This window comes from Equus asinus, chromosome 4, assembly GCF_041296235.1.
Source record: "Equus asinus isolate D_3611 breed Donkey chromosome 4, EquAss-T2T_v2, whole genome shotgun sequence".
Lineage (NCBI taxonomy): Eukaryota > Metazoa > Chordata > Mammalia > Perissodactyla > Equidae > Equus > Equus asinus.
In genome coordinates this window covers 78,565,231-78,581,184 of record NC_091793.1, presented here as the reverse complement: position 1 = coordinate 78,581,184, position 15,954 = coordinate 78,565,231, and the positions used below count along the sequence as shown (strand labels likewise).

Genomic DNA, 15,954 nt, shown 5'->3' with positions numbered 1-15,954 from the left:
TGGCAACCATGGTAGATCTCCATTTGGTGTATAGGGCCAGGACTTCCTCTTGCTGAAGTCTATACAAAGACACCCATAGAGATTTCCTATATCTCTGTGTTCTTGGTGATTTGCCCCAGCCTGCAATGATGCCTTCTTTCTGTCTGTATTTTTGAAAGAATAAAACCTACAACTAGAGTGTGGATTAGAAGCCTACTGAATGGACTCCAAGCAGCCTTGTTTACCTGCTTATTTCTGGCTTCTGGGTTTGGGGGAACATGTCGGTCCACAGGTTTGTTGATATCCTAAGTAGGTGCCACTTCAACGTTATGTGGGCAATTTTGGACCATTCTTTTAGTCCAGAGAAGGGAATCCAAGAAGAATAATGAAAAATGATTTTATTTGATAGCTGGGGGAGTAGGGCTGAGGAGGCTGCCAAATGATGGCGACATCAGGTGGGGACAGGAATGATCTGGAGCTAACTGTAGTCATTCTTGCATCTTTTCTCTTTTCTCTGTCTTTTCATTTTCATTTGGTATTTTGACCCTTGTGTTACTGTCATCATTTCCTCATGTTTACTTTCATTTTCCATCTTTCTTGTGAGTTGTTGTGTCTGGGTTGCCGGACACATTTCCTAGGTCCTGAGCCCCTTAGACCTCCTTGCTGGCTCCCACCCCACACCCCTGGCTGTGTGTCCTCTGGCTTCACCCTTGGCCATGTCCCTGACTTGCTCCTGCCTCCTCCTGTGCTGGGTGTCTTGGTTGACATCATCCTTCCTTCTCTCATTTCTTTTTCTAAGAATTGCTCCATCTTACCATAAACACTGTCTTTTGTTGTTACCAAATCATTCCTCCTTTTTATCTTTGGGGAAAATCCAAATGTGTCCATCACATTATGTCATAAAGAGACATCCAGGGTGGACTTTTATTTCCTTTGTTTAAGCCAACATTAATGGGTTACGTTTTTATGCTCTGTGCGTTATTTCATTTCATCTTCAGATAGAAAATGTTATTCCCATTTGACAGGTGAGGAAATAGAGGCTAAAAGAGGCTCAGTAGTTGGACCAGGATCAAGCAACACATTAAGTGGTAGAGTTTGGGATGTCTCAGGCCAGAGCCACCTCCACTCTTTGCTATTAAACTCTGTACCCTCCAGCTGGAGGAGGAGTGAAATGTTGTGTTTCCAGGCACGGAGTATGGATTTCATGGCCTTGGAGACCCTTCCATGCCAGCATTCATGGGATTCTGTCAGATTATGTGGGATGGTAAGCCCCTGCACCATGGGGTTGATTTTGGTGATAAAATTTGAACTATATTCTCCTAGAGATGATTGGGTCTTAATTCTGAGGCTGTGGGTGGTGACCATGGGAGTGTGGCAAATTTTGATTGAGTCGTAATACCTTGCCTTGTGTCATTGTCATTGTGACTGTGTAAATCAGCAGGGTGGAATTCTCCCAGTTAAGATTTTCAATGTTTTGTTTCTTTGCAGAGCCTGCGTCATCTTGGGGGTGATATTCCTTCTGTCGTCCATATGTATAGTTGTCAAAGCCATCCATGACCTCTCAACGAGGCTGCTCCCAGAAGTGGTAAGGCTCTTCTTCTTCCTTAATAATCTTTCCTGGACGTATCAACCTCCTGTGTTACCTCTCACCACAGATTTACTGGGGGAAGTAGGGTGGGTGGGGAGAGAATATACACATCATTTTAGGAGTCCAGAACTCATTGCAGAATGTGAATGACTTGGCAGAGAGAAGCATGGGGCAAGATGAAGAGCATTCAAGTAGTTGAGCTGGTACTGAGTTCTGTGTCCCTCTCCTTAGATCTTCTGACTATTTTTAAAGCAAGATGTCTTTTGTGTTAAAGACAAATGGGATGACTTTTATATAGCAGAGTGATCCAGTCAGTGTTGTTTGCATCTGTTGTTCTGTGTCCATTCAATGACTGTAAGAATTATTTTTTTCCTTTGCCCCTCAGTTCAATACATAAATCTATTCACATTAGGTTTTCTAGCACAACTGGCATTTGGATACAGAAACTGGAGGACACAATTTCGTATTAAAGTGTGTCTTCGACTGCTTTGTTCTCTGGGTGACGGTCATTACCTGCATTCTGATTCTTTTTTTTCCCCTCTCCTTATGAATACTGAGAAGAGAGATATTTTTACCGTCTCCTGTCAGGCTGTCTTCATAGAAGGCAGCCAATTTACTTACAGGGAGATGAAGATGCTGCCATTACAATGATTGTCTTTATACAGTTGCATAGTGATTTAAATGCAGAAATATGGACTCTTAGAATGTGATTTGATTTGAGCTTGGCTACGTGCACCATCATCTTATATAAGGCCTAAATTATTAGACCTTTAATTTCACTTTTAGAAAAATATACGTTAATCCTTTCTGGGGTAATGTATTGCATTTGTGTTTGTGTGCGTATGTTTATGGGGAAGACACAAGAGAAGTGGGACATTATACTGCATCTAGTACAGCTATTAAAGCAACTGCTTTAAGTTGCCCCTACTGCCCACCTTGAAACTGAGATTAGAGCCCTTCCTTTACTAACTCACCAGGATCTTAACTATTATTTTTCATCACAGCTGGCCAGAAGCTTGTTCTCTGATAGCTCAGTGACAGGGAGGAAAAATGGATACCAGGGTAGGACTGTACGTGTGTATGGTTTTTAGTCTTTTTCAGCAGAGCTAGCTCAAGCAAATATTACTATTTATTGTGCTCTGTGCTCTTCATCTCACTATTGTGCTGTGTCACGCGGATCTTCCTGGTTACCTGGGATCCTGGACTTTTCCATCCTTTTCCTCCATCCAAGTTGCTGTCCTGTGCACCATTCTGTCAGAATCTGAAGCTTAGGTAAAATGTAGACATGGAAGTATTAAGTGTGATTAATTAACATGTCAATCAGGTAACGTCTTTGCATTTTACAAGGGATGGAAATCTGATTCCACCTTAAGAAATGTTTATTGGTGGGAATTTTCAGCACTCGGCTAGTTGATGCATTCATTTATTTAGGCATTAAAAATTAATTTCCACCAGGGCTAACTTGGTGTGGAATGGATTGCTGTGCTCGCGGACCCTTGCAGAGGCCCCCCTCGCCCTTGTTTTTCTCTTGATAGCTGAACCATTTTTAACTGGGAACAGTTTCATATCCTATGGGCAAATAGTCCTAAGAGAAGCAGCTCACTGACTTAAATTCCATATCCAGAAATAAATGTCTAAGGCCCTGCCCAGGTAGGGGTCAGAGAGAGTGAAGAGCTGCACGATTTTGCGCAACACTGGGCCTGTCCTTGGAGAACTCACACCCACTGTATCTTTTATCAGTGCTGGCCTGGGATTAAAAATCCCACCCATATATGGTTATCTCATCAGATCTCTGAGGAAAAGACACGTAAGGTGGTTTTGTTCTTCTTTTTTGTTTTTTTAAGCCTTCGGAGGTATGGAAAGGTAACAAAGGTGTGTGCTGCGTTCCCATTGCCATGAGGGAGGCCTTCTATTCACCTGAGTGGCACAGTGGAGCCAGGTAAACGCTGCCAGGTGGTAGCTGACAGTTTTTCAATCCTGAGTCTTTGGGTTCCCTCTCCCTGCTCTAGAAGTTGGGGGGAGCCAGTAGGCTATGGCCAGACCCCTGACCCCAGGCCTGCAGTAATTCAAAATGAGTGTTCGTCCACAATGATGCCTCTAAATTGGGAGTCACAAACTCAGATACCCACAGAAGCCAGGCCTCAAAACAGGAGAAACTGCTTGGGTCTGTGGCAACTAGAGAGTGTGCCTGGATGAAGAGTCTGCCCTTTAGCAGAGTTACTGTGCCCAAGTGTGGACCCAGGCTTGTCAAATCTCCCAAGTTTTTAAGAGAAAGTGAAAATCTATGTTTAGTGTGAAATAAATTGGCAACCAATTGAAAAATTTTGACAACCCTGGTTGGGAGTGGGTGGACAATTTCATGGTGCCAAATAAAGCATGCCTCTTGGCTGCTCATGGCCTGTGATGGTTGAAACCAGAGAGACTGGTCTTTAGGGCCTTGATGTCATGAATTTAGGTCTGAGTTACAGCTTCACCCTTGCTCTCAACTGCAGAGAATTGCCTTGATTTCTATCAAGGTGTTACTGTGAGTTTGTCAGAAGCAGCATTTTTTCTACCCCAGGCCTGTTCCCCTGGTGGATTTCTTTGTAATGTCAGCTGCATAATTCTCAGAGTGAGAATAATTGCAAGAATGGATATGTTTTGGATAAGAAAGCTATGCAGGTAGGAATTTCCCAGCTGTGAAGATGGTTGGCTCTGAGCCTTGGTGGCATCGTCCTACTCTCGGTGTGGTGCTGGAGAAGTCAGGCCACCTCGTCTCTCGGGAGAGCCCCTGAACTGGAATCCATGGTATCTGCTACAGGGGCTTCATGAGCAAATGATGTAAGTCTGCTCCCTCACAACCTACACGTGGTTGCATTGGATTGTTAATGAAACGGATTCCGAAAGAGCGTCTCAGAAGCTCTCTGTGAACTGTGACTCTAAGGTCGGGGAGAGTGGGGGGTGCTGCAAAAGCAGTGGGAGTAGTGCTTGCCCTGTGTCTGTGGGTTGCTTGGAAAGGAGCAACATCCTCTTCCTGTTTTTACCCCTACCACACCCTGCTTTGGTAAGGAGGGCAAGGTCGTATGCTTCTCCTTTTTGGTAGGACACGGGGGCTCTGAAAGCTGAAGTGATTTTCCCGTGGTCGTCAGCTGGCTGGTGGCAGAGCCTGGATTTGAACCCTTGTCTCCTAGTCTGGGGGTACTGTTTTGGCTCCTGGTCCTATGGGCTTATATGATCCTGTTTTTCATTGGCTTTTCAGGTCTGGCCTTCCTGTCTTACTTCTTATACTTGGAGTGGGATCCTGCTAAGGGCTGTCCTAGAGGTGGGCTGTCCAGGTCCCCAGCTGTTCCCATGCCTGGACTTTCTGGCTACTCCTGCTACCCCCACCCCTCATAACACTTTGCACTCTGTGCCACTGACCAGGGTGTGCCCCCATTATGTTGTCTCTTGAAAAACCCACAGGCAGTTTAACCAGGAAGCAATGGAAAATGCAGGAGAAGTATGGAAGGAGGGGGATCATGGGATGCCTGGAATCACATGGAAGGAAGTGCTTTAGGGAAGCTGCTAGCGTGGTGGAAGGGATGTGGGCGTGATGGGCGGCTGACCTGAGGGAGGTGTGAATCTCCTCTCTGCCTCTCTTACCTACGTGACCACCACAGCCAAGTTACTTAGTCTCCCTGACCCTGGGCCTCCAGATATGTGAAATGGAGACAATACTTAGGTCAGAGGTTTATGATGAGGACAAAATGAGCAATTTATTTAAAATAATTGGCATTAGAAGACAGTACTACTATGGCAGCTACTGCTCTTAACTTTCTGAGTTTTTATGTTTCTGAATCTCAAATCAAAGTTACCCCAGTTTGTGGCCTGCGGTAACGTCAGACTGGGCTCTTCAGTCCCTTTTACCTGCCCCCTGCTCTCCCTCTGGCTAGCTGGAACTGGTGTTCTCTCTTGGACTTCAGATGGTCATAGCCAACCTTGGGCCACTCTTTTGGGGAACACTCAACAAACACGCTGACGGAAGACCTATCCTCTAAGCTGAACTCACCACTCACTGGCTGTGTGACTTTTGGCAAATCGTATCTCCTCTCTGAGCAAGTTTCCTCTTTGTAAATTGGTGTCATGCCACCTACTCGACAACAGAAATTGGGAGAATTAAATAATGTAATGAATGTGTTCTATAAACTGTCGCATATTTTATGAAAGAAGGAGATGATATTATTTCTGATTCCAAGGCCCTAGAAGGCCCATCCTTGCCCATGAGCTTTCTCTCCATGTCCTGTTTGGTTGACCAGCTCAGGTCTACCTTCAGTAGACCATGACTTCTTTACCTTGAGCTCTTGGCCAGTGTCTGGGTCCAACCTCCTTAAGTGGTCATGTGGTAGTAATAGTGATTATAATTAAAATTACAGTAATAAATGGTCATAAGTAATAAGGCCATAAGTAATAGATAGCCATATGTTGATAATAATAATTGCTACCCTTCGAATGTCTACTGATCCCCAGACCCTCTGTCTAGGAACTGGGGGTTCCAAGTCAAATAATACTAATGGCTAGAGTTTTTTCATTGCCCTCGAAAGCCCTTGACTTATCATAGGAGTTGGCTTTTGTTGCCAAGGAGCTCACAGTCAGCGAGAGAGCCATAAACCGATGCATTTGGTTTATGGTGATAAGGAAGAACACGGAGAAGATGTCCATATCAAGCCTGGCAGTAGGGGAGGTGTGCTGGGGCCTTCCCAGAGGAGCAGACCCTCCACATGACATGTAAAGGAAGAGTGGGAATTGGCAAGGCAGGCTGTAGTGGGGAGGGGGGAGGGGGGAGGGGGACACATGGGGAGGAGGGGCTTCAGGTTCCCTCTGAGCCTGTTCTCTCTTTGTTTCCTGTTTACACAGCATCTCTGGGTGGGAGGAAGGAATAGAGAGAGAAAAACGCAAAGGAGAAGGAGGCAAAAGGAAGAAAGGAAAAATAACTTTGTGTTGGAGGTCATAAATGATTGCTTAGCAAAACTGTGTTTCTTCTTCCTTGAGTAGCAAGGTTGCCCTTCAAGCTTCCCCTTGTCTATCTCCCTCCTAAGGTTTTGCCTACGATTCCATTCCACCCACCAGAACAAAGCAGCTCCACTCTAGCAATAAAAGGGAGCCCCTCTCAACTGCATATTTTCTTGCAGAATGTGAATTTCTGGGGTGGCGGCTGTCGTCTTTTCATTGGTGCACCTGTTCAACAAGTGGTGCTGAGAGTCTCCCACCCTGGAAGGATGGGCTGGCTCTGCAGAGCCTGTGGAGGTCAGTGTTGGTCCTGCACCAGCCTCAGATGGGATTCCACTCGTATGAACAAAACCGGAGATGGAACTCTTATAAAGGATACTTTAGGTTTGTATTTCCAAGTCCACACCCAAGAACTTTTCCCAAGGCTCTTCCCACCTGCAGAAGTGACTGTGATTCTTGAATTTGTAGGCTTGTATTTGCAAAGTGTTTAGCATTCAGCCAGTAGCTTGGGTTGGAAGGAGTTACTTCCTTCTTCTATATGTTCTTCAGTTTTATTTTCTTGCTCTCAGTAAGTCTTTACCTTGTGGAGAGGATGGAGACAGCCTGACCTGCCTCCTTCCCACACCCAAGTCTTCAGTGCAAGCTACCTTTGTTCTCTCTCTTTCATCCTTCCCTCTCACTCACAGCTTCTCCCCTTCCCACCTTTAACCCTTGAGCTCCCTCCTTGCCCACCTCCTTGGAAGTCTCGCTTCCACACTAAGTCCTTCTCTTTCTGTTATCTTTGGGCACTCCCTGCCTCCCCCTTCCTACCTAGGCATTTGCTTTCTAGCCCTCCCTTCTCCCCTCTATCCTCTTCTGCTCTTGAAAGAGCTCTATCTGAAGACAATCATCGCATCCTTCCTGTTCATTTTATCTCCTCAAGTTCAAACCCTGCCTCCCCTCAGCCCACCCCTGGTGGTACCTTCTTCGTGGCATCCCTTTTGATGTAGGAGATATTTAACAGAAGGAAGTGAGGGAGAGTGGTGGGGGCGGGCAGTAAAGGTTTGGAGCCAAGCGAGTGGTTTCACAGAGGCGCTACTCATGCAATCAGCTTGTCAGCCTCATGTCTTCTGAGACAAGTGCCCCATGCATGGGACTGAGTTTCTAAAGGTCCCCTTAGTACTGAGTAAGTACTCTGAGGCAGTGTAGCCTTGTGGCTAAGGATGTGCGAGCTGAAGTCAGGGAGACAGATCCTAACTCTGCCACTTCCTAACTGGGGGAACTGGAGCAGGTTGTTTAACCTTTCTCTGCCTCAGTTTCTTTGTTTGTAAAATGGAAACAAAAGCAGCATCTTTTTTGTAAGATTAAGGAAAAATAAAAAGATGTAGATGATGTGCTTAGTACATAATTATTGAATGAATGTCGACTGATGTTGTTGCTGTTGGACTAGAGAAGAGGCTTCCAAGGAAGTTGGCAGACCTTTGATGTCTTTAGTTCTGGAAGCGTTGGCTGCATTGAACCGTCCAGGAAATGCCTTCAGGGATACTATTCTCAGCTCAGCTTGGGTAGTGCTGTAGGCTCCTTCTTGTGCAATAACCTATAATTCCTGGACCCACCATCAGCAATAGAGAGATTCATCTTCCAGTATGACATGCTCTCAAGCACAACTCTAAATTTAATTTGGGAGTTGTATTGACAAATACTTAGAAAAAAAAATCATGCCCAGTCAAGGTCCTCAACATCCTCCCTGCCAGCATCTTTCCAGCACTGCACAAAGAAAGGCAGAAATTCGTGGTGTCAGATTATCAGTGGTGTCCCACTTTTGTTGCTTCAGACAGAATAATTCCATTACCTCAGCAAGATTGACCTCCTCATTCATCCTAGAGCCAAGGACCTACCAGCTTCTAAACAGAAGAGAACTGAGCATTGATGAAAGTGGGTTATTATTGGCTTGAGTGAGTTCAAGGAGAATAGAGTCTGGAAATAGGTCCACACATATCTAGTCAACTGATTTTTAACAAAGATGCCAAGGCAATTCAATAGAGGAAAGAAGTGTCTCTTCAACAAACGGTGCTGGAGCAACTGAATAGCTATGTGGATAAAAATGGACATCAACCCTTATGTAAAAATTAACTCAAAGTAGATCATAAACCTCAGTGTAAAACTTCTAAAAGAAAACAAAAGAGAAAATCTTTGCAACCTTGCACTAGGCAAAGGTTTCTTAGGTGTGGCACCAAAAGCATGAGCCATAAAATCAAAAGATTGAAAATTGGACTTCATCAAAATCAAAAACCTTTGCTCTTCCAAGACGCCATTAAGAAAATGACAAGACAGCACAGACAACACACATATATCAGACAAAGGACTGTATCCAGAACGCATAAAAAGCAGCTTAATAAGAAGAAGGCAAACAACCTAGTAAAAAGATAGACAAAAGACTTATACAGATAATTCACAAGAGAAGAGATAAATAAATGGCCAATAAGCACACAAAAAAATGCCCAACGTTATTACTCATTGTGGAATTACAAATTAAAACCACCATAAGATACCACTACATCCCCATTAAAATGTCTAAAATTAAAAAACAAAACAAACAAACAAACGTGTGGAGCATCTAGAGCTCTCATACACTGACGATGAGAGAGTAAAATGGTTCACCCACTTCGGCAAACAGTTCAGAGGTTCGTTAATAAGTTAAATATCCATTTACCATGTGATCTAGCCATTCCACCCCTAGGTGTTTATCCGGAAGAAATGAAAATATATGCCTGCACAAATGTTTATTGCCATTTTATTTCTAATGTCAAAAACTGGAAACAACCTGGGGCCAACCCAGTGGCATAGTGGTTAAGTTTGTGGGCTCTGCTTCAGTGGCCCTGGGTTCACAGGTTTGGATCCTGGGCATGGAACTATACACTGCTCATCAAGCCATGCTGTGGTGGCGTCCCATAAACAAAGTAGAGGAAGATTGGCAGAGATGTTAGCTCGGGGCCGATCTTCCTCGTAAAAACAAAACAAACAAAACTGGAAACAGCCCAAATGTATATCAACAAGTGAATGGATCAACAAATTATGGTATATCCATGCAATGGAATACTGCTCAGCAATAAAAAGACAATGTGGATCTATGCAACAACATGGATGAATCTCAAAATAATTGAGGTGGATACCAGAAGCAAGACAAAAAGGAATATGTACTATCTTATTCCATTTATATAAAATTTTAGATGCAAACTAGTCTGTAGTGACAGAAAGCACTTAGTGGTCACCTGAGGATGGGAGGAAAGAGAGGGAAGGATTATTAAAGAGTCACAAGGAAGCTTTTGGGGTGATGGAAATATTCTCTTGCTTTGGGTGATGATTTCATAGGTATAAAAATATGCAACACTGATCAAGCTGTACGCTTTAAATATATGCAGTTCAAGTACATCCAGGGCCACGAATGACCTCACATTGCTAGGCCAGGTTGGAATCCTGCTCAGGTCCATAGAGGATAAGTATTTTAAGTTGCTATGGAGTGAAGTTTTCTTTTCCTGATTGTAACCCCATACATTTAGTACCTGGGATGTTGACACCACTGCTAAAATTATACTATAAATAGGCAGTAATATGAAGACAAAGTGTATGATAAGAGGGGCAAGTGTAAATAGTAGGCTAAGTATAACAGCTCTCATCAGAGGTGCATAGAGGAGCTTTTGCTGAAATATGACTGATGTCATGCAGTTGCCAGAAACCTCTATGACATGCCTGCTGGTGACTCAGGCTCTTGAGAGGATTAACCATTTTAAACCTGAAAGGATGGGTAGTCCGCCCTCTAGGTCTCTTGCCTACAGTATGATTTGTTTGTCAGTTCAGGTGTTGCCTAGGAAATGGCTGTATGAGAGGCTCTGATTGCTTCTCGTTCCTCGCTGTGTAAGCCTTGATTTTAATCGGAATAGAATAGGTCTGTGAACAGTCTGCCATGTTGCTCGATTCTGTCTATTTTGCCTCTGCATTTTTCTCCTCAAAAAAGTGCTTTTTAGCTTGAGTCTCATGAGACTTTCCCAGTGTTTCTGAAGTAGGTGCCGACAGTAGGCCCACTGCCATTTTATAACAAGGGAACAAATCCTCAGGTAAAGAAATAAAATGACTTCCTTCAGACTGCATAATATCAGTGTCAGAGACACATGAAAAATGGAACCAAGTCTCTTGGCTAGTCAAGGTCTCTTTCTGTTCTGTGGACTACCTCCTGAAGTACCACAAAATTTAAGACCTGAAAGTCATCCTTTAAGAAAAGCTCATACAACTGGCTCAGTTTCCTGACTGAGAAAATACGGCCCAGAGACTCAGTCTCACAGAAGATTCTGAATAAACTTCAAGTCCAGGATTTTCCAAACTCTACTGAACGAGAATGGAACACCCGCCCCCCACCCCGGCTTCTTCCCTGTGGCCTTGAGGGTTCCAACATGACATGTGCTATGAAACCTGTCTTCAGGGACTCCTAGGTTAAGGTAACAAAAATGGAGAAGAGAAGGGAAGAGAGAAGGAGGGAGGAAGGGAGAGAGGGAGGGAGGTAAATGCGCACGTTCCTCTCCACCCCCAGCTAGGGGGGCATCTGTGTATTTAAGGATACTGGTGTTTATCAAGGATGGGTGTTGCTGGATCAAGGGTGAGTAGTTTGTTACTCAAATGCATCTGCTTGACCTTGGGAAACTGATTTACTCTTTTGGTCCTTTTCCATCTGGAATGTGAGAATTTAGCACTTCTAATTTAGCTCTTCTTTCTATCTGTGAGGTTTGAGAGCACTTTCTTATCTTTTGAAGAGAGAAAAAAATTTTCTTTAAAAGATGTTTAACAATTTAAGGTAAATATTTTTTTCATTCACTTCCCTAAGTATAATATGGACAATGCAATCCTTATAACATTTCTCTATTTTTCTGTTTATTGTTTAGCTAATGGAGAGAATCATACAGAATGCCTTTTTATTTCCCAAGCTTGACTAAAATATCACTGTTTATGTGGTGCACACAATGCCTCCTAGCACAGCAAAGCAGTCGGGAATGAGTTCCTCCAAGTGACTAGAGCTCCTCCTGTCAATTACTTGTGCTCTGTCTTCACATGAGCTGTTGATGCAGGCTTGGCTAGCCAAAGAGTCGAAAGAAAGATTTCTTGGACTCTCAAGGTCTGGTAGTAGTGTTCTTTTATTCAGAGAATAGCATGGGGACAGGACCCATGGGTAGTGAAAGGCTGCAGGCATGGGGACAGGACCCATGGGCAGTGAAGAGCTGCAGGCACGGGGTCAGGACCCATGAGCAGTGAAAAGCTGCAGGCATAGGGACAGGACCCATGGGCAGTGAAGGCTGCAGGCATGGGGACAGGACCCATGGGCAGTGAAGAGCTGCAGGCATGGGGACAGGACCCATGGGCAGTGAAGAGCTGCAGGCATGGGGACAGGACCCATGGGCAGTGAAGAGCTGCAATGGGTTGAGGGTTAGGGCTAAATTTATAAGGCATAGGTATGTGAGTTGTTTCTTTACAAGGCAAAGGAAAGATCAGGAAAAAAAAATCGTTAAAATGGTATCAGTGCAGGTGGGGTCTGGTTATTGGGTGGTCGTATAACTTTAGATATGAATCGGGTCATATAGATTGGCATGTAGGCCAGGACGCCTTGGGCTTCTCTCCCTGGGACAGCCTTGATCCACATCACTGTTAGTTTGGGATAGTGTGCCTGTGACCAGAATATGAGCATTTGGTGACAAAGCCACATGTCACTGACTTGTTAGAGAAACATTTGATACTTCTCTGGGAAGTAGTTTTGGGGCACTGGGTAAAAATTCTTAATCCTTAAATAATCCTATTAAAGTGGGCTCTCTGATCATTCCAGCCCTCATGGACTCAATACAGGATGTTTACCCTAAAGAACTTTTCCAAGGAGAGGCAGAACGTGAAAACCAGGCTGACAGTGGGCGCTCGTGAAGGTCAGCTGCTCCGGAGGGACCTTGGACTTGCTCCTTTATTTTCTGTATGGTGGCTGTCCTAAGGAGGAAGGATGATGCAGAGAGGGTTGTAAGAGGACACAACTGAGTTAAAGCTCTCATTGTTCAGAGCTGTGGTCTTCGGCCCTACCCCCTACTGCTAGTGAGAAGCAGCTTTGGTGAAAGTTAGTGTTCCCAGTAGGTCCTTCTGTTGTCCTTCTATTGTACCTAACCCCATCCCCCCTCCATCTGGCATTCCCCAAATACCACCCGGCCCAGTATAGGTGCCCATTCTCTGTGCTCCCGTGACACCTCATGTTGATTGCTGTGGTAGATCTGAGCACTCTGCAGTGGAGTTTTCTGTCTCCTTGTCTCCCCAAATAGACTGTAAACTCTTTGAGGACTTAGGCTTGCTGTCCTCCCAGCACCTGTTAGGGCCTGGCGTGTAGGAGGAACTCAATGAATGTATGTTGAATGAATGAATTCCTGCATGCATGAGGCCATTGGCTGTACCAGGCAACTGGCTAGAACCACACTTAGGAAAGGAGTGTAACCAAGAGGACCTTATTCTTCAAGGAACCCCAAACAGAAGCTGCCTGAAACCTTGCTGTGGACATTGTTATACCCCCGTGGGAGAAATAGAGCTAGCAAAGAGGGCTTGTGCTAGACCACTCTCCCCCATTCATAGCCTTGAGTTCTTTTCTCTTCCGTGCTTTGGTGCTAGTGATGTATGTGAAAAGGTGGTATGCAGGTGAGGCAGCCATGTATTATGGCTCCTTTGACCATCACCCTTGAATTTTGTATGATACATATTTATATCCTTAGGAAATGTAACATTGTTGTGTGTGTTATTACATGCATGGATATTGTACATATCACACTGCAGCTTTTTAAATTGACGTGTTTTTAAAATCTAGACTATTTATGATGTTAATTGCTGTCGTATAAATTCATGTACTGCAGCCACTCTTCTGTTGATGGGCATTTGGGTAGTTTCCAGGTTTTTACTATTACAAAGCTGCTAGAGTGAATGTTGTTGCACTCTCATGGTAATGAGTAATGTGTGCAGATGGTGTTTCTCCAGGGTAGATGTCTGGGAGAGGAATTTTTGGATAGTAGAGGGTGCACATGTTTTAATAGATGCTGCCAAGTTGCCCTTCAGTGTGGCTGCAGCAGTTTACGTTCTCAGAATATCACCATCCTTGATATCTTCACAGTTTTCCAGTCTAATGGGTGAAAAATGGTATCTCATTTTAGTTTGTTTTCCATTGATTATTGGTGAAGTTGATTATACTTTTTTATATGTATGGTCTGTTTGTGTTTTCGCTTTTATGAACTGCTTCTTTGTGTATCCTTTGCCCATTTTTCTGTTGTTGTCTTTTTCTTACTGGTTTTTAGGAGTTATTTATTTCTTCTGAGTATCAATCTTGTATACAAGTTGCAAATATTTTTTCCTAGTATCATTTTTCTTTTTAATATTGTATATCTTTTCTCTTAGAAGTAGCCCCCCCTTCCATTTTGGTGTAGTCAAATTTATTAAATTTTTCCTTTATGGGGTTGTGGTGGTTTTGTTTCATTGGAGGAGTAGGGGGTTAAGAATGCCTTACTGTCTTGATGCCATAAAGACATATGCCTATATCTTCTTATTGTCTTTTAATACATGTAAAAAAAACATTAGCCTTTAAAATTGGATCTTTAATTCATCTAGAATTTATTTTTGTGTTTGATATGAGCTAGGGATCCAATTTTGTTGATTTTTTTTCTCAGAAGAACATACCACTTTCCTGATACCATTTCACCCCCTCCATCATACATCAGATTCCCATAGGTGCACAGCCAGCCCTGAACTTGCTGTTCATCTGCTGGTCCTTCTGTTCTAATGTCATACTTCTTAAATTTCTATAACTACAGTAAGTCTTAATGTTTTGTCACCCTCTTTTCTAGATTCTTCAAAGTGGTTTTGACTAATGTTGCATTTGTAGTATAGTCATGTTCCATATAATGATGTTTGGGTCAATGACTGCATATCTGATAGTGGTCCCGTAAGATTATAATGGAGCTGAAAAATTCCTATAGCCTAGTGACATCATAGCCATTGTAACATTGTAGTGCAATGCATTACTCACATGTTTGTGGTGATGCTGATGTAACCAAACCTACTGTGCTGCCAGCTGTACCAAAGTATAGCACATACAATGATGTACAGTACATAATGCTTGATAAAAAATGGCTATGTTACTCGTTTATGTATTTACTATACTGTAGTTTTCATCATCATTTTAGCGTGTATTCTTTCTACTTATAATAAAAAGTTTACTGTAAAACAGTATGCCACGTTTGCTGGCAGCAGCCTCATACATCTCGTGTTTCTTGATTGCATCATTTTGTCTTGTGCTTGATTTAATCTCATGCTGTTTTGTTTATCATGGCCCCTAAATGTACAAAATCCACTGCTAATGTTGCCAGTAAGAGGCCACAGTGAGTGATTGACGTGGAAACAAAATTAAAAGTGATTGCAGAGTAAGAAGGTGGAAAATTGGTGATGGTTATTGCTTCCCTGTCAGACATGTCCCATTTCACCATAGCTACGATCTTGAAGAACAAAAACAAAGTGATGGAAGCTGTTAAAGGATCTGCTTCATTGAAGGCAACGAGACTAAAAATCATTTGAGAAGAGCCTGTATCAGACATGGAGAAATTTCTAAGGACCCGGATTGAAGACCAGATACAGAAGCATATCTCTCTCAGACCATGACAATCATGACCAAAGCAAAAATTTTGTTCATGATGTTGAAAGAAAAGGCTGGACCTGACCATGATGTTGAATTTACTGCTAGCTCTGGGTGGTTTAAATGATTCAAGAATCATTATTCATCACATTATGTGAACATGAGTGGTGAGCCTGAAAGTGCTGATATGAAGGCAGCTGAAGAATATTTGGAAACTCTAGATGAGCTGATTCTGGAGGAAAATTACTTGCCAGAGCAAATATTCAATATGGTTGAGAGCTCCCTATTCTAGAAATGGATGCTTGAAAGGACTTTCATCCATCAGGAGGCCAAGTCAATTCCAGGTTTCAAGGCTTTTGAGGACAGGATAACAGTCTTTCTTGGGGACAGTGTTGCAGGCTACAAATTGAAACCTTTTGTGATCTGGCACAGTGAGAATCCCAGGGTCTTCAAGCGTATCAATAAGCACATACTGCCAGTCTATTACAGAAGCAATAAGAAATCATGGATGACCCAGCTCCTCTTCCAAGAGGACCTCCTGTTTGGAGAACAACATGCCTTTCAAGATTTTGCATGTTGTTGATAATGCTCCTGGACATCCATGTTTTAATGCTGACCTTCATCCCAACATCACAGCAGGGTTTCTCCCTCCAGACACCTCCTCTTTGATCCAACCAATGGATCAAGGATTTGTAGCGGTTTTTAAGGCCTACTCCCTGAGGAGGACATTTGCCCAGGCTATTGCTACAACTGAGGA

The 15,954-nt window shown here is 43.4% G+C and overlaps 1 protein-coding gene across 1 annotated transcript in view; it reads left to right on the top strand.

Moving 5' to 3' along the window:
- Positions 1-15,954, top strand: part of TMEM163 (transmembrane protein 163) — a 221,482-nt gene that overhangs the window by 173,459 nt on the left and 32,069 nt on the right. Inside the window, exon 5 of the mRNA XM_044769034.2 lies at positions 1,468-1,564. Coding sequence (XP_044624969.1) covers positions 1,468-1,564 — 97 coding nt within the window. The remainder of the gene's footprint in view (positions 1-1,467; positions 1,565-15,954) is intronic.